Source organism: Dermacentor variabilis, chromosome 5, assembly GCF_050947875.1.
Source record: "Dermacentor variabilis isolate Ectoservices chromosome 5, ASM5094787v1, whole genome shotgun sequence".
NCBI classification, from domain to species: Eukaryota; Metazoa; Arthropoda; class Arachnida; order Ixodida; family Ixodidae; genus Dermacentor; species Dermacentor variabilis.
In genome coordinates, this window is record NC_134572.1 from 128,157,794 (window position 1) to 128,176,182 (window position 18,389).

At 47.4% G+C, this 18,389-nt stretch overlaps 1 protein-coding gene across 1 annotated transcript; it reads left to right on the top strand.

The window, feature by feature from the left end:
* The first annotated feature begins 7,733 nt into the window (after positions 1 to 7,733).
* Positions 7,734 to 12,412, top strand: LOC142583151 (uncharacterized). Its single transcript, XM_075693497.1, has 2 exons — positions 7,734 to 8,907; positions 10,831 to 12,412. The coding sequence occupies exons 1-2, from the start codon at positions 7,745 to 7,747 to the stop codon at positions 11,744 to 11,746; spliced, it is 2,079 nt and encodes a 692-aa protein (XP_075549612.1). The 5' UTR covers positions 7,734 to 7,744; the 3' UTR covers positions 11,747 to 12,412.
* The last annotated feature ends 5,977 nt before the right edge of the window (positions 12,413 to 18,389 follow it).

Genomic DNA, 18,389 nt, shown 5'->3' on the forward strand with positions numbered 1-18,389 from the left:
CGCGTTACAGTTCCTGTGTTCCTCCCTTGCTTTAGCCTTGGTTTATCTTGGTACACACTGTAGTTGACTTTAAAATCGAGGAATGGGAACTGCGCAGGCCATGTAATGCACGGGGTGGATAACTGGTGCTTTATTAGAGCTAGAAAATATACAGATAACCGGTGGTTCACTAGAATTGTAGAAGAGAGGCCAAGGGAACGGAAGTGCAGTCAAAGACGCCGGAGAGTTAGGTGGTGTGATGGAATCAGGAAATTTGCAGGCGTAATATTAAATAAGGAAGCACAAAACCGGGTTAATTGGAGATCGCTGGGAGAAGTCATCCTCCTGCAGTGGACATAAAGATAGGCTGATCAAGATGACGAATTCATGGATTTCATGGATTTTTTAGCTTTACCATATAATTTCAATGACAGCGGCGAAGCGTTCCCCCAGGACCATGCTGTAGCAGAGAAGACAATTCCTATTTCCACCATGAAAGGTCACAAAGCGGCGGTAAACTCATACTTCAGGAGATCACTGTGTCTAACATAAAACAAGTTTAGATGACTACCTGAAAGTGAGGGCGGGCATGGAATAGATGAACATAGCTAAAGCGAAACTCAAAATAATAAAGTATGATTAAATGAATGTGTAAAAGAACAGAAGAAGAAGAAGAATGGCTTGTAGTCCGTTTAGCTTCTTATTTTCTTTCTTCTTCTATGAAGGGAGGAGGAGAAGGGGAGAGATTTGAGTTCCTAGAAGAACGAGATAATGCCTACCACCATCGCGTAAACCCAGGAAGCAGTGAATAAGTCTTGCTTAACGAGTCTGCACCGCTGGAAATCCAGCAATATGTGTTAGTTTGGTGCGGCAGTTAGGAGGCAAATTTTAATGCTGCCCATCGTGTTCGTATTAGTGTTGTCCTCTGAATGGTTTTATAGTTGCGGAAAACAAGCACAGACATAAAAAATAAATAGAGTGAGCGAGAACCATTAGCACAAAACAAGTTGCTTCTGGCGTCCCTCATCCGCTGATTTCTGTTTCTTTTTTCTACAGCCTGCATAGTATCGCCTTCCTTCCTTTTAAACTTCTAGATTTTCTAGATTGCCACAACTGGGTGAGCTGCTACTCTATTGTACAGACTAGCACACAATTATTTTCCTTTAATTAGAATTCCATGAGTGGTATTGTCGACATTTAACTAAGTGAAGTCAACAAATTCGTTTCCTGCTGTATGCAGTACCAAGACCAGTGCGAGCTTCCTCAGTGGCACGAGCAACTTAGTGAGAAAGAAGAAGGAGATCTCTCGCTGGGTTCGGACGACCAACCGCACGCTGAGATCCATCACGAGAGAAACTGCTATGGAACGGAAGACCAGTGCACCTGCTTCTGCCGGAACGCCGAGTGCCAGGCCCTCAGAGCGCAAGCACGAAGGCCTAAGGCAACCTCAGGGTGAAGACCAGGGTGAAGCACCCATCATCGGGGCACAGCTTCACCCAGACCCCAAAGACATCGCTGAGCCGCAGCCTGGCGGAAGCGCGGTTAAGGAAACAAGCACCGCCATCAGTCTTCGCCGGGTTAAGCCAATCGTGGCCTACGTGCGGGACCTCCCCGAAAAGCGCCCGTGCGAAGTAAAAGGAGGAGTGGTGGCGGCTGTTCCGTCGCCTCTCTCGTCTCGTCTCGCTGCGGCCGTCCCGCGTCGTCGCGGCAAGAGCTCCAAAGCATGGAGGGAACGAACGCTGTCGTCGTCTAAGTTCGACTTCCCGTCCGAGCTTCCGCTCCCAAAGCTGTCGTCTGGACCTGATGGACGGGACTCACGGAGCGCTGCGCGGAACAGCGGCGATGAAAGCACGAACACAGGTGCGACCCTCGCCGCGCCAAGTTCTGCGTCGCCGCATCGGCAGGCGCCTTCCACCTTTGACGGAAAACTGCAAGAGCATGGCCGACACAGCATCGGAGCAGAGGGCCTTACCCGCAAGGACCCAGGACAGCAATTCCAGGACAACGCGGCACTCTGCACAGCGGCAGACGTTGCGACATCAGCGCCAACCGGCGTTCCCACCGACGTGCACCTACCTGCAAGCGTCCAGGGAGCAGGGCAGGTAGTGGAGCTGGGGGAGTCTCGCACGTGCAACAGTAAGGACGCGCAATTTCCGCCCAACAATTTAGAAAACAACGACGTCGAGCCGCCTTCAGTTCACTCAAGCCGGTCTGTGCTCAGCCCCGCGCGGGAGCCACGCGATTCGCCGTTGCCGGACATGGGTCCAGACAGAAGGGCGAGGACGTCCAGGCCGCGGTACCCGGTGGCATTTCCGAGCTACAGCTCGGAGTCCCTGCGCAAGCTGGCCGGCTCGCGGGAGCGCAGGGGCGCGCTGACGCCCACTCGCGACCAGCTTCAGAACCTCTACAACACGCTCGTGATGTCCGAGCATCCGCCCCGGAGGGAGCGGCTCAGCAGGGAGGCCTTCAGGAACAAGTTCTTCCTTCCCAAAGGCATGAAGGTGGCGTTCCCCTCGCCCGGATTTTCTGGGCATCCGGCTAGCTCGTCGACGAGCATGGCGAGAATGAAGGCAAGTCGGGCGCGAATGTTCTTGTGTGTTCCTTATAGCATTGGTATAGTTAGGAGCGCAAGGTGGAATGGCGCAGGAAACAGACACGTATTGTTTAACCTGCATGGCGAGTTCTTCGGTTCTTGCAGTAGGCAGTCATCCCATCGCATTGCTCATGCGCTTAGAAGTAGTGTGCGCCACAGTTCCATCTGGCAAGGAACAAGCTTAACCGAAATGAAACACTCATTCCACACATCTAAATTGTGTGCCTTCCTCGCTAGATGGCATCCGAGTACTGGACTAACTCGATATTCGTGATCAACATAGACCGCGGGCCATAACCAAGGTACGCGTTAGGAAGAATGAATGAATGAAACCACGCTTATTCCACATTAAAATGCGCCGAAGACGCTGCGGTGGAAAGGGGAGGGGTGTTATTGCAAAAGGGGTAGGGTAAGGCTGCCTCCGTTTTATTAACGAACGACCTGGAGGCAGCGAAGTGGAGGCCGCATGACGCTTGTGGCTGTCGCGGAGCCTATCGCCGACGGGTGGTGCCGCAGGGTCCTGGAGGAACAACAGTAGGGCTCGCCTGAGCTCGATGGCATGGTCCGGAGACGTGGTATACTGGCAAGCACAAGTCCAAAGAGAAGGCCAGAGTCCCCGCTGTAAGTGGGTTCCCCGCGTTAGGAAGGGAACCCACTTGAAAAACACAACAGAAAATTTTCAGCCTGGCGTATTTTGGGACGTTGCTTCTGTCGTTCTGTTGTCTGTAGCGTGACGTCCTGTAGTCGAACGATCTGTAGTTCTTGATCAATATTTAATTAGAAATTCACAGAGAGCTCTTTAAGGATATCTAAATTTATTAGTCCAAAAAAAAAGATACTTCCCGCGTGGGATTCGAACGTGGGACATGAGGATCCCGAGCCCAGCACCTTACCACTACACCACGCCGAACATGTCTGTCAGAGCATATTTTGGCCATGTCAACAGTAAAAATTGCCGCCTGCGTTGCTGTTTACATTCACATTTTAAAAGCCGAGATGCGCTTTCACTCCACCGCGTCAACTGCCGCATCTCTGGAATAGCAAAAGTGTTGCTACCATCGAGAGGTACATCGTGGAGTGCTAGAACATCGATTTTGCTGTAGCGATATCCACATTGAATAAGAAATTCAGAAATAGACAATGGTGACTGGGGACACTTTTAGGGTTGTTACTGCTAATTTCGACAGTTCCCGCTCTCTTTACAATTTTGAGCGCGCATATAATCCGTCTGTTCAATGTAAAATAGCTACATAAACACTGGTGGATGAGTCTTCAATCTGACAGCATACTGGCTTCTCACGGCAGTGCTGTACCAGATTAATGAGACCCGAGCGAGACAGCTTTTTACGCAACTTTGTGGAACAACCCAAAACTTCTTTTCCGCTTCGCATAATCTTGTGCAATATTTCTGGGAAATTAACTAATGTGTCAGTGTAACCGCACATGTAAGTCCACAGGCCTGTGTGCCACATCTTACCAAATAAAACAAAACGGGTACGCAGCCATTCCCGCAGATGGTATCATTTTGATCAGCGGCCGATTTTGAGGAGGCTCGTGAAGCGTTGCTGGTGCCGCGTCGTCACGGCACAATTATAACAATTCGCCACGTCGACTTTAATACAGGTGTCGGTGCTATCAGCATTGCCGGCTTCAGAGAAGCATGATTGAATACCGCGCAAGAGAAAAGTACAGTGTACACCACCGATGCGAAATTGACATAAAATTTTAAAGGGCCGCGACGGAAAACGCTTCTGTTGCGACTTCAGAACTCTTGGCCGTCGCTACCGAATGTTTCTGTTGCGACGTCAGAATTGCTGTAGTATCGCCAGAGTCGCTGTCACGATAGAAAGCTGCTATTCCGACTTCAGAACTCTTGTTGTCGCGACAGAATGTTTCTGTTGGGACTTCAGAACTCTAGGTCTTCGTGACAGAATGCTTCTGTTGCGACATCAGAATTTCTGTCGTAACGTCAGAAATGTCTGTCGCAACTACAGAAACATTAGGAACTACAACGTACAATAGAAATTTCTGTAGTTGCGACAGGAATTCATGTTGTCTTCTTCAACTGGGAATCGCAAGGGCTCTAGTACGTAGGAAGCTTTTCTTTTTTCTTGAGGATACATGCTTAATTTCAAATGCTGGTGGTGTTAAGTAGAAAAACATCAATTTGTAAGCTGTGGTAAAAGTATTTTAGGTTTTTTTGCTTAGAGGTCTGCTCTCACTTTTCTATTTTCTTTTTCTTCGTGAGTCCAGTCTGCTTAGATAACAGCAGGGACAACCAGTCATTTGTTAACAAGGATGTGTGAAGAATGGTCAATCAGGGGCGCTATAACGTAAAACTAGTCCAAACTTTTCTATTCCAATTCTGCAATCAGCCCTCCGGGATTGGTCAAAAACTTTTTTGGACCATCCTCACTTCCCCTGTCGGTCACGCGAGGTCACGAAAACTGCGATAACTCCCCATCTGATGTGACTTGTGCTCACTGATTGAACAAAGGAAAAATAATAATTTCTGATTCGCCGCCTTTTCGCCATTAGTTCTCGGCTAATGGCTAAAAGTTTTCGCGCTGCACCCACTTGACCTGCTTGTCAGCGACATCACAAAAACGCAAAATCTCACCGCGTTAAAGTGACGTGTACGCGTTAAACATGCATTAATATGCCGAAAAAAACTGAATTTTTATCTGAATAGCCATACGGTGCCCTGTTCCGAAAGGAATAAAAAGATGACTGCCGCCGATTGTTCAGGCACTAGCTACTCGCACCTGCCCGAGAGCCTGGGTTTAGTTCGTACAATAAAGCTTTTTGCGTCGCCGTGTAACGCTTTCAAGCACTTTCGGCACGTTTGCGACATCGGTCTGCCAACTCTTCGTTGCTGAGGATCCCTCTTAGTGGCATTCTTAACCTTCCATTGCATGCCGCCGCGATTTTCGACTAGCCACCTCAAGCCAAGTAAGGGAAAGCGGACCAACCTCAGACGCCGGCACCACCCTCTTCATCCGGTTATCCTTTTTCAGTGCACTGGCTCGGTCCTGTCGAATCCCTCTCTACTTGAGCGTGCTCCTCGCCCCTTGTCAGCCAATTCGATAAAACAAGCCGCTCACTGTATGCAATGTTATTCGTTTTTAAGCAAGCAAAATTGACCGCCTGTAATCGAGGAGAGCGTTTGATTGGTCTGTTCAGACAACCCTGCGGGTGACCGCCCCATGCTTGCGTCGGTGGTTTCGCAAATGTGGCGTAAGGAGAATGGACTAATGACATATTGGAATAGTTTTACGTTATAGGGCGCAGGTGTTTGTTTTCTCATCACCAGCCTAAACTAACATGGATGAAAACGCGCGACTCTTTTCAGAAGCGCTGTCACTTCTGTGCGCTTTGCCTCCGTAGCTTTCCCTTCATAGCGACAGAAAGTCGTCCGCAAGTATAACTAAATTAACAAGCATGGTGTGATGTGCGCACAAGCCAACACGAACGCACCTCACTCGACGACCGCGGTAACTCGCTGTCAAAACGCTGCACTGAGGAAACGCGGCAGCAGCAGCGAGCGAATTTACCTACGTGCAGCCGCTCGCATCGACGCGAATTACGCCTTGAAATCACCGCGCAGTGCGGAGTCTGTACCTGTCGCAGATGGCTTTCAATATACACTGTCCCGGCGGTTCGCGCAAGGCCGCCAGGGCCGCCCGGAGTAGAACGCCCCCCCCTCCATACCCTGTCCCCAAAGTCTTGCGCGCGACGGAAGGCGGCGCGCTTCCTCCCCGCTTTCCGCCGTTGCGTGCGCGAGATCGCTGGCCCACCCTCGCATGCTTTCACTCGAACATACAACATATGGCGCACGGCGATGATTTTATCGCCTATGCACTTTATACGGCACTTCACGGCGACGGCGACAACAGAAATGCGCCTTGAGTATCCATATAAATAAAAAAATACCGTCTTATCTGTACTGCGTTTCTTAAAGCCATCGCCAGAAAGTTACCCACAGGATGCAGCGCTTCTCCAAGGCCTGCCCCCATGATGTTTCTATACCCGCGACGGGAAAACCAGTAGCTGCTTGTTTTTGAGGCTTGGTCAGACAACTAAAGGAAATGAACGCGTCACACCGCGAGGGTGCATGACAGGCATCGGCAAATATATATATATATATGTGTATATATATATATATATATATATATATATATATATATATATATATATATATATATATATATATGTGGTAGGAAACTGAGAAAGCGCCCGCTGTACAACAAGGCTGGCGTTGACGAAACGCACGGCAAGACTTCGATTGTTTTAGAGCAAGCGCCGCCGGTTTGGTTTGTGTTAGGACAGTTTGTCGCCATAGCTTCAACTCGAAGGCCAAGGAAGCTTTGCAACCTAACAGTTACTAGGATGTGTCGAGGAGCTTAAGTGTGCAATTCATCAATGCGCTGATTTCGCAAGCTATAGCGGATGCCAATGTGCAGTGTTGTGATTTATGAGTGTAAATTGGTTGAAATTTCATGCAGGGACGAAACAGTGCAAAGCATATTACACAAATGTAACAGTACGAATAAAATTGACAAGATGTTAGATACATATTTCTAAATATCTTTGGTACCACAGCGTAGTTGCGTCCGATTTAGTTTGCCGCGTTGAGCGCGAGTGAGGTGTTGCAGCGCTTTTTCGGGACTGTTATTTCTAAATTAATTTGTTATGTTACCTCGCGATTTATGCTACACATAAATTACTTCAATAGTACATAATTATTGTTGCCGGGGAAAATTGTACGGCTTCCTGCACGCTCATTTCGACGGCACTCACCGCATAGCGCTTCTGTGGGAGACCATTCTCGGTTAGGTGTTTGCTGCACGCCGTTGAAAAGAACGACCATCAATAGTAGTTCGCTTCAGTCCAGAAATTGCAGTGTGCTTTAAGGCAATCAAACAGTTTTTTAGTGGAACTCAGTTTATTATAGCTGAGTCAGGATCACATTCAGTCGTGGGAATGATGTCTATCCGAGATGCCTGCATGAAAAAAGAAAATTACGCTTGGAGACGCTGTCCTGCGTAAGTAAGAAAACTAGAAAAAAAATGAAAATACAACTCACATCACACACCAGTATATACTAGGATAAGACCAAGACGTAGGAAACTCTCAGAAGGTATTACTGTGTTTCTGCAGGATAAGAGCCCAATGAGCCGCGACTTGTACCTAGACGACGACGTCTCGTCGCGGCTGAAGCGGGCTACCGTGACTTCGTGCGTGGTCTTGGCCGTGGCCGTGACCCTGCTGGCGCTGTTCTACGCTTTTCGCTCGACGCCTCCCAGTCAAGGGGCGAGGAGGCTGCTGTGCATTACCGACGACTGCCGCCTGCACGCCCTCTACCTCGACTACAACTTGAACTACGCCTTCAGCCCTTGCAAGGACTTTGATGGTCACGTCTGCTCCAGCTGGACGCCGTCGCAGACGTACGCTGAACTGGGCGCCACGGTTCTTGGTGAGCTGGCCGTCAAGTGGGTGGGCAACTTGCCGACCCTCCTGCGCCGCGCGGTCGACGTGGACAAGGTGGCCGAGAGACCGCTGCTGATGTACGAAGCCTGCGTGAAAGAACGCGACAACGCCACGGCGCTCGATGCTACACTGTTCCTGGCCTTCCTCAAAGAGCTAAACCTAGGGTGGCCCGAAACATCTCCGAGCCGGGTCAGCGCCCTGGGAGTGCTTGTCGACCTGGCCTTTAGGTGGCAGATGACCTTCTGGCTCAGCTTCCAGCTCAGGAAGGATGCGTCTCGAGGTGCCAGGCTCTACATCGAGACCGGTGACGGCGACATGCTGTCGCTGTTCGCCATGAACCACCGCTACGTGATGCAGCGGGACAGCTACGTTGAATACTGGATGAGTCACTACACGGCACTTTACGGCGACACCGCGTCTGTTCCACCCTCGTCGCAAGTACAAGCAAGCGCCGCCCAGCAGACGTACATAATCAAGGTGCTCACTGACGTCCGGACGAAAAACGCGCAGTTCGCTACCGTCCTTCCCATTGGGCGAGTCGGGAACCAAAAGGGGAGAATAACGTCATCTGAGTGGCTGCGACACCTCAAGAAATACCTCTCCGGAGAGGCGTTCCAGTCCTACAGTGACCAAGTCTTGAGCGACAGCTCCCTGCTGGACGCCATCAGTCTGCTTTTCAACACGTACGATGACCAGCAGCTCATTCACCACTTTTCCTGGCAGTTCGTCCAGATGTACTTCTTGGTTCTGGATAGGACACCCTTGGAAATCGTCCACTGGGGCAAGACGTACTCTGCGGCTTATGTGCCCGTTTACTGCGCCATGTACGTGGAGGAGGTCTACAGGTAGGATCCTTAATTGGCTCACGTTTCGCGCTCTTCGTAAGTCTTGCGTATCTTTAATGTTATGATTATAAACGTCAACTGCACATCTCTGTTCACAAACTATAGATGCATTATTCGTTGATGGGATTGATAGATGGGCAAGTTGGTATGCACGCATTGATACCATATGCGCTACAAGATGGGACAGAAGGAAAAAAAAGGAACATACTTACAACTTAGCCTACTGAACAAAAAAGATTTAAACAGCCTCAAATACTGTACAGCTAGGATGTCTTGTTACTCTTAGGCTAGAAAGACAATTGGCGTACGTAGACACCATGATTCAAGTTCGTGTGCTGCACGTGGAGTATAAATAAGCGTATTCCCGGTTTGACGATGATCGAAGGGCGGCTAACTCACCTTTCTCCCCTCGTCATAATGTGGAATGCCTCAGTGATCTTCCCTCTCTTAAAGAACTACTGCGTTAATATAATCTGGCTTGCACCTACAGTCTCGACAGTGCCCTGTAGAATCTAATCTCGGCGTGCCGGAAAGATATCCCTTGTGTTATCTTAATCTGTGGTTAATGCATCTCCCACTTTCTCCGATGTATGATCTCCCCCATGTTAACGGAAACTGATAACAGCACTCCCAGTTTGCATGACACATGCGGATTTCTATGCTGGACTGGTTACGCTGGACTCCAGCATGGAAACTAGTATGTAGCCTTCTAAATGTGAGTTGTGTATCACTTTACCATAACATGTGGGAAATTATACATCGTTGAAATTGGAAGAGATTACATTTTCTAGAGCACTGCCGAGATTGTGGGTGCTAGCCAGACTACATGAACGCAGTAGTTCTTTCAAAAGAGAGGAAGTTCATAGGGCGAGGATCATCAGGGCATGCCAAAATGGGATGAGGGGAAATGGTTGTGTTAACCAAACCTGTTAACTTGTCGGACAGAAAATGCGTTTATTTATGCTCTATGTGTAACACATGAACTTGAATTATGCTGTTGTTTACGTGCACTTTTGTCACTGTAACCGTAATATTAACAGGGCAGGTCAGTCTCTCTGGCTGTACGCTATTTAAGGTTCTTGTTTTTGTTTTTTCGCTCAATTCAGTCGTAAGTCCGCGCTCGTCAGTCTCATCACGTTGTGTCCCGTCTTGTCGCACCGTTAGTATCAATGCTACATTGTTCGTGTTGAAAGGATGCCATTTTTTGGAATGATTATATTGTTTTTCAAACCAAATCTTTAACACGTCTTTTTTGTGTGTGTGTCGTCACCTCGTAAAGTGCGACACTCATTCATCCAGATAGGCGGTGATCCCACTTCCTGCTTTGTTTAGCACATTAGAGGAAACCACTGAACACAAACAACATAGTGAGAATCAGCTGCAGTCACAAAATATACACGACATTTTAATGCACATGCAGGCAATCCCGAAATGACCGAACGTGCTGAAATCTGTGGCAGCAAGCACTGCGCAATATGAAACATTTGGAGTGTGGGTAATAGTTGTCATAGTGGCATAAAAGCGAAAATAGAATACTAATGTGGATACCTGTTAGCTCTCAATCAACCAAAACCGGGAAAAATAGTTTTACTTTATTGTTATTGTTGCCGAATTACATAGTGTGTAGCAGTATTTAGTAAATAAAGAATGCGAATTGAGTAAGGAGGATATGAATTCGCAGTTTTCCTTATCATTGAGCGCGAATGTCATGCCAACAGAGTGCAATACGCGTGTGACGAAGCTGGTATGCTATGGCCAATAAGCGACATTAACCGTCTGAGCAGTTGTAAGCAGCGCCATGTTACTGCGGTACGCCTAACTTCCGACTAGTCGCGTATAATCCAGGATATGTACGTCGTACTTTGGCACTGCTCATATTACGGCTTTGTCTACAAATGCTGAGACACGTAACCTGGTACACAGGCCACTGCTAGCTTCCATTCACATCGAGCTGGCCATATCTCCGAGCGACATCAGCCGCCTCAACTTCGCCCTCGCAAGCCTCATGGAGAAAGTTGTGTCAGCGCTCAATGCCTCGCAACTCGAGCCCGGGGCGAAGCGCTCGGCGCTGGCCAGGTACCAGTCCATGCAGGTCCGGGTCTGGCCTCCGGGTCGGCACTACAGCGAGGACGAGGTCGAGAACGCCTACCACTGCTGTCCCAGGAGGAGCGACTCGTTCGTCCGGCTCTGGACCGAGTGCCAGCGCTGCCTGCGCCGCGTCGCGGACACGCCTTTCCACCGCGAGTCGAGCGGCATGCACCGGCTGCTGTCGTCCTCGCCCGTCACCTACGACCCCGTCGCGAACGAGCTCACCGTGGCCGTCAGCGGCCTGGCCCACCCCCTGTACTACCCCCAAGGCACGCCGGCCATGTTCTACGGCGGCCTGGGCTTCTTCTTCGTGGCGGAGACGCTCAAGGCTCTGGGCCGAGCTCCCATCGCGGTCCTGGCCAAGGCTAGCGCCACGCTGGACGCGCCGGAGGCCGTGGGTAACCGCTCCGAACGCCGCTGCTTCGCGGTGCAGAGGAACGACACCCGGGCCACCTACTTCGCGGCGCTCAGCGTGGCCTACTCGGCGTTTGCCGAGGACGCTGCCAGCGAGGTGGAGGAGCGGAGGCGCCCGATTAGCAGGAGGCACAGCGAGGAGAGCGTGTTCTTCCTCACCGCGTGCCGCATGATGTGCCGCGCGCCTGGTTCGAATCCCCCCGGCGCGATCGACTGCAACGCGCTCTTCAGGAACTCTCCGCAATTTGCGAGCGCCTTCGCCTGTCCCCGAGAGTCCACGATGAACCCTAGCCAGCGCTGCGTTTATTTCGGCGACAGCCACGGTTACGCAATTTGACAGCTTAATCGCGTTTGTGCGTGCAACGCACGTACGATGCTGCTTGCAAAACGGGAAACGCGTTGACTTCTCTTTTTTTCTTATTCTCGTTGCGTTATATTTTCTGGCAGTTATCACTGCTCTCAAGACGCTCCCAACTGCAAGCGCGAAATGTGGTAAACGCGAACCGAGTACTGAACATTTTAGTGCATTTGTGGAGTTTAGCAATTCAGCGCTGGCAGTGGCTGTAAGAAGAATCGTATATGATTTTGAAATATGTTTTTTTCATGAGTTCTGTGAGTTGTGGCTTTGCATCAATGAACTTCAACAGTTCTTCTGAACGTCATGTTTTCTCATTTTCTGCGTTTTGGGGCTTGTTATGAGACAATTTTTGCATGTCGGGTGGAACTATACTACGCTCATTTTATTGTGCAGCTGACGCGTTAGTCTGTGTGCTTTGACTAGTTTTTCACAGACGGAAATAGTGAAAATTAGTATCCAACAGCACCTAACGCCTGTTAACAATTATATGTATTGCAGATATTACGCATTGCCTGTGCAACAACGCATATTTTACCGCTTATTCAGCGTACACTTTCGTGGTGAATGTGAAGCAATTCCTACCACGGAGCGCATAAGTCATAGGCGCGAGTAAGAGTGATGTTCCCATTAAATTATTTTACTTGTCCTGGTGCTTACATGCCTTTCCCTTTATTGTGCTGATGAATATTTTATTTCTTATTGTGATTTGATGTAAGTTGATTTACTTGTGCGATCCTTTTTCTTTATCTATTTTTTCCTTTATTTTACCGGCGTAAAACGTACAAAGTTTCGAACTGATTGGACCCATGGTCAAAGGTTAGTAGTGGGTCCAATGAGAAAGTGCCAGTTATGCAAATACTGGTACTAACGTTATTGGATATACTTACTCCATAATTACACGACAGAAGTGCACCACGTGCATGCATGTATCATTTTCACTTTACATTAAAACTGGTAGAACGGATAGAGAAATAAAGCAATTCAAATATCAAAGCCTCAAATCACCATCGATATACTCATATCAGTAGTAAGAAAGTCTTATGAGTAAGTTTGCATCCCAAGGAATTAGAGGGTATTGTCACTTGTTTAAAACAGCAATTATAAAATAGATGCATTGTGATCAATAACATCAGGAAAATGTATTTAGCCCAACAAATTGTTTTTTCAGGACGGAAGAAAACGTGTTGGCCAGTGTTATCTTTACCCGTAGTTTACTCTAAACTTTAGGTCCACTAAATCGAATAAAACGCTGACCATAAGCAGGAGGAAGATCAAAATGTCCGAACCTTTCGTATCTCGTCGTATGAGAGGATGAGTAAAAGAGAGATGAAATGGCATGGTATCATTAACAACACTAAAAAAAAAAAAAAAACGTGGCCGTTCTCAAATCCTGTATCACACCTCTAAGTAAAATTTCGCGAATCGTATTTGTCCCAGGCCTCGTTCGAAGCAGATGGCCGGCATCCACTGCAGACAAAGTAGCGGAGTACTTTGGACACAGAACATCATCTTCACATGGTTGACCCTGCGAGCAAGTGATGGCTGCTGTGAGTTTCGCCGCGGCCGGAAATCTGAGAGAGGCTTCCTCCACCACAAAGAGATTTTGGGAAAGGGAGCAGACACGCTGGAGTATGAGGAGCGTAGGAGTGTGCTGAATTGGGCTGGTTGGTTCACGACGAATGTGGTAGAAACAGCGCGAAGGAAAGGACGAAAGTATTTGATTTCGTTGTGTCCTTCGCGCTGTTTTTACCCTCTTCGGAATGAGGGATAAAAACGAACAGTGCCCAGCGTGAACACTATGAACGATGTATTATGGACAACACATTCTATAAGTCACTGTTGCAGCATGTGCGTGAGTGAAACGAGCCTCCAGACTTACGTTTAATTTCGTAGTGAAGTTATGCCGCCGTGGCAACCCAAGCCAATAAAAAAAGACGGTTGCTGTATCATATCATATATATAATTTGTGGGAGGCGGCTCGAAGAGGTAGCCGCCGTGGTCACGGTTTATTTAGACCGGCCAGCCTTGGTTGCGTGGCGTCTCGGGAGCGGCCACTCCTGCTCGAACATGCTAGCGTGCTCTTTTCTCCGCTACCTGGTAGTCAGTCGTCGATTCAGCCAGTAGTAACTAACTGGGACCAAACGGTCGTAGCAAGCAATTAGCCACCACCCATCGGGCCACCGGCAAGCTAATTTAGTGACATCGTTACGACGTAAATAAAGTTGTTTCTCTCTCTCTCTTTCTCTCCCCGCTACCTGCACGTGAGCCCTTTTCTTCTTCACCGGCTCTGGAGGCGATAGTCGCGCCGCTACACAGGCACTATACTAAATAAAGCCAGACTAGGTTAATAAAATATTGAGTTAATAATTATTCGCAACGCTCGCTTCTTGCGTATTGTTGGCATATTGGTTCAAGATTAGCTTTAAAAGCCTCACCTCAAGATTCTTTAGAATACGTCAGATGACTGTGAATGAACACAAAATATAATATGCGCAGAGTGTTTATGTAAGAATGATGCTGGTGCGTGTCAGAGTGATTAGCGTATCCACGCCAGTTTGTACAGATTGCCCTTATTTACTTTTGTCAGTGCAGGTTGTTATTAAACAACACACCGAGATACTGAAAGGAACGAACTTTATATAACGAAATATCGTTTATTAAACTGTAAACATTTAGGAAGCAGATATTGACTACGTGTGTGAAATACAACACATTTAGTCTTTTTAACGCTATATTAAGCTTGTTTATTAGAAAACCATTGATATGCCTTTTTGAACTCTTCTTTTGCTTTAGTTTCCAAATCATAAACGTTGTCGTCTGTAACCACAATAGAAGTTCCGTCGGTATGCTCAAGGACTTTACTTAATTTTAGTATTAGTGGTAAGCCGTTAATACAAAAATAAATTAATATTGACCTGATTATAGATCCTTGCGGGACCCCAGTGCTCGCATTCTTGGGTGATGATATAACAATGTCCATACTGACTTCTTGTACACGGTTATGGAGGTAACTGGCAAGAATATCAAACGTGGTCCCACCGAAACCGCAATGCTTTAATTTATTAAGATATATGTTGTGATCAACCCTGTCGAGGCGTAGTTTAGCTCCAAAATAATGACTCCAACAAGCATATTATTTTGCAAAGCAGCGTTGGACACAGAATGGGCTGATTATTATTATTATTATTATTATTATTATTATTATTATTATTATTATTACTATTATTATTATTAAATATTGGAGTTTACGTTAACACTGCTGACGAAGTCGAATAATTTGGACAAAACTCATATTGCTGCGAACGCATAACCTGAAACTTATCGATAAATTTATAGAATCGTCTTGCGAGAATCTTTTCGAAAATAATATTAATCAGATTGAGCACAGATATTAGTCTGTAGTTACAAGGATTACTGCTATATCCTTCCTTGAAAACAGGGGCAACCCAAGCAGCATTTAGTGGGCACGGATACCTGGAGCAGTTGAAAGAATGATTAAGCAAGTGACATAAGGATGTCCCTAAAATATGTACGTTTTCTTTAGGCAGGCGAAAAGCAATACTATCCAGTCCGGAGGGTTTTCCTGACAACATAATACTGACTGTCACCATAATGTCCTCAAGATCAACGGCATAAATTGGCAAAAGCGTTAGGATATACAGGACCCTGAAAAAATATATATGGTCGCTATCACTAAACTTCACAGGTAAAGAGAAAAAGTAAACAAAATATGTGTTGAATTGTTCTACAGTTTCTTCGTGAATATCGTCTGGAAGGGCGATTCGTTTACGTTGTTTTCCTATAACATCGTTTTACTCTTTCAAATATTGTTCAAGTCACGGCCTGTCTGCATAATTAACTGTGTTTAATAATCTCTTTTAGGCGATCTAATAATAAGGACACACTTATGGCACTCTGTCTTGAACTGTTGTAAATAGTCTTCATTGAGTTTGTCATGTCGCCACTCATCATACCAATATTTCTTTGGCTTTAAGCGGTTCAAGTGTCTGCTCTGTCGTCCAAGGGCCCACAGGTTTATCATATCTGCCATTTAGAACGTTGCGTTTACCCCTGGCTAAGCGATGTTTATAACGGCAAACAGATTTGTTGGTTCGGTGTCGATATCTTCGTTGAATATGGCGTTCTATATTCTATCGATATAATCGCTTTCCTCAATGTATAATAAGCTATGCTCTTGCATAGTGATCAGGGGAATCAGCGCAGCTAAACAAAGACACACACACACAACGCCTCGCTCTTTGACTCCCCTTTCTTTGTGTGCGTGCCTTCTTTTGCTGCGCTAATTTTCCGCATTAACATTTGGCTCTGTGTTATTTCGATGCGTTACATAATTTTACTCAAAAGCATGTCAAACTAGGGAGCTCGCAGACTTGGGGTTTGCTGCACAGCGCACGACACACGATAAACAGCTGAGTCAGTGTCATGTGGGCACGTCCACTGAAGCTCGTGGAACAACTTGGTCGCATGGCAGCAGCATGCAGCTCGGCCTAGTCCATCTTATTCCGTGACGTTGGTTTCTTCCAGATCTGACGATGTTTCCTAAGTATTTAGCAGGCTTATCGGAGCGTTTTGCACGATATATTGAAATAAACATAAAACGTGTGATCCGTCTCCACCAGTTAAGAGCACTTTCCGCCACTAATGAGAAAGATCCTTACGTGAAGCGGAGTTGCGTTAGTCTAAATAATTATACTATATTCACTAACGTTCATACTCAGTCCCTCAATGAATAAAGCAAAGTGCGAGCTGTCAATTGTCACTTCTTTGAATATCATTTAGATATTCCAGGTGAATGCAGGGACGCGGGAAAGTGGAAGAAGGACCTTTCAGAAGTAAGCATGTCTTCGGTGTTACGGTAAAGTTTCGCTGTGCAAGGCCAGTGAGTGCGCTTTCAAAATTGAAAGCGCACTCACTGGCCTTGCAGCGTAGCGGTGGCTGGTACTTGGACCGTTTGGGCTGGTGATGTAAATGGAGCTTTCAGGCTTTATTAGCTCAGCGACTGTACCTAAACTTCAATATTTTGCATGCTACATGTTCTACTTTCCTGCAATTTTTTTTCACGGTTCCAGCTAATAGTTATTTCTCGCCCTGTATGAACAGAAGGCTGTCTCTGCCGTCATGATGCGAGGCCACAGTTGGCGCTCGTGATAATTGTAGCTGCTACTGCGGCTCGTGTGCCCCAAACGCAGCGCATACTTACTACTACTACTACTACTACTACTGCTACTACTACTACTACTGCTACTACTACTACTACTACTACTACTACTACTACTACTACTACTACTACTACTACTACTACTACTACTAATAATAATAATAATAATAATATTAATGAACATATTTTTAATCAACATGCATGATGCTCGAGACTTGCGGAAAAAATGCTGCCATGATGGACAGCTTGACGAAGCCACAGGTGCCCAAAAATACTATCTGCACCGCGACATGATTCCATGCACACAAACCGTAGCGAAAAAACGGATCGTATTAACTACGCTAAGTCGCATACTGTGCCACAATATTAACCACGTGTGTCCGTGTTAGGTGGCCAAGTATCTTTTAAGGCTCACTCACATTACGCCGACCCAACACCGATTTCGGTCAGTCGACTGTCGGCGACAGCGTTTTTTCCTTCGTGTCGGCGCGTCTGTCCCACTGTACCGACAATCTGCCGACGGTCGGTAGATAGCTCGGCGTCAGTACAGTGTGACAGAGGCGCCGACACGAAGGGGAAAAACGTTGTCGCCGACAGTCGGCTGACCGAAATTGGTGTTGGGTCGGCGTAGTGTGAGTGAGCCTTCAGAAGTTGCACAGATACTGCAAGTTGGAAATGAGCAGACTTGTCAAAACGCCACCCACAAGCGCTGCCGCCGCCCACGCTGATATCATCCGGACCCGTTCGACACTCAGGCAACGATTCCTTGATAACGTTTCGAGCAAGCGTGCTGAACGTTTACGTCACTTCCTACCGATCGCCAGTCCGCGGCACGATACCGATGGTGCCGCAGGCTCGCTTCGCTTGCTGCATTTTCGAAATAGATTTCTCCTGTCGCTTTTCTTGCGTGGTGGAAGGCTTTCTACTTGCCATATAAGGTCAAAACTTGCGGTGCCGTGTGGATGCCTGACTGTACTCTACATAACCGGGCGGAGAAGGAGATGCAGTTCTGTCTTCATCTTCGAAAGACAAGAGCACGAGAGGCAACAGGACTCGCGCTATTCCTCGGGAGAACTGTGTGCGTACGTCGGACAGTACACGAAGGTAAGATTCTCGCTGCAGTCAAATAGTAATTCCAGTATTCTATCGTGTTGCTCGTTTTAATTACAGTGCCTGAAACGGGGTGCTTTAAAACGGAAGCCTCGTATCAAAGGCGTAACGGTCGCAACAGCGGTCTTCACTGTAAGTTGACACGCATGCATGCGCTGTAGCTTTGCATTTAATCGCTTTACGTTCTTACTGAAGCACGGCGATTGTAGTGCACTAATTTGTCAACCATTAGATCCTGACGCGCTTCAGGGCATATTGACGCGTTCAAATCCTGACGTGTTTCAGGGGACATTGTACGCATGGTGCTGTCAGCGTCAAAAGAAACGTAAACAG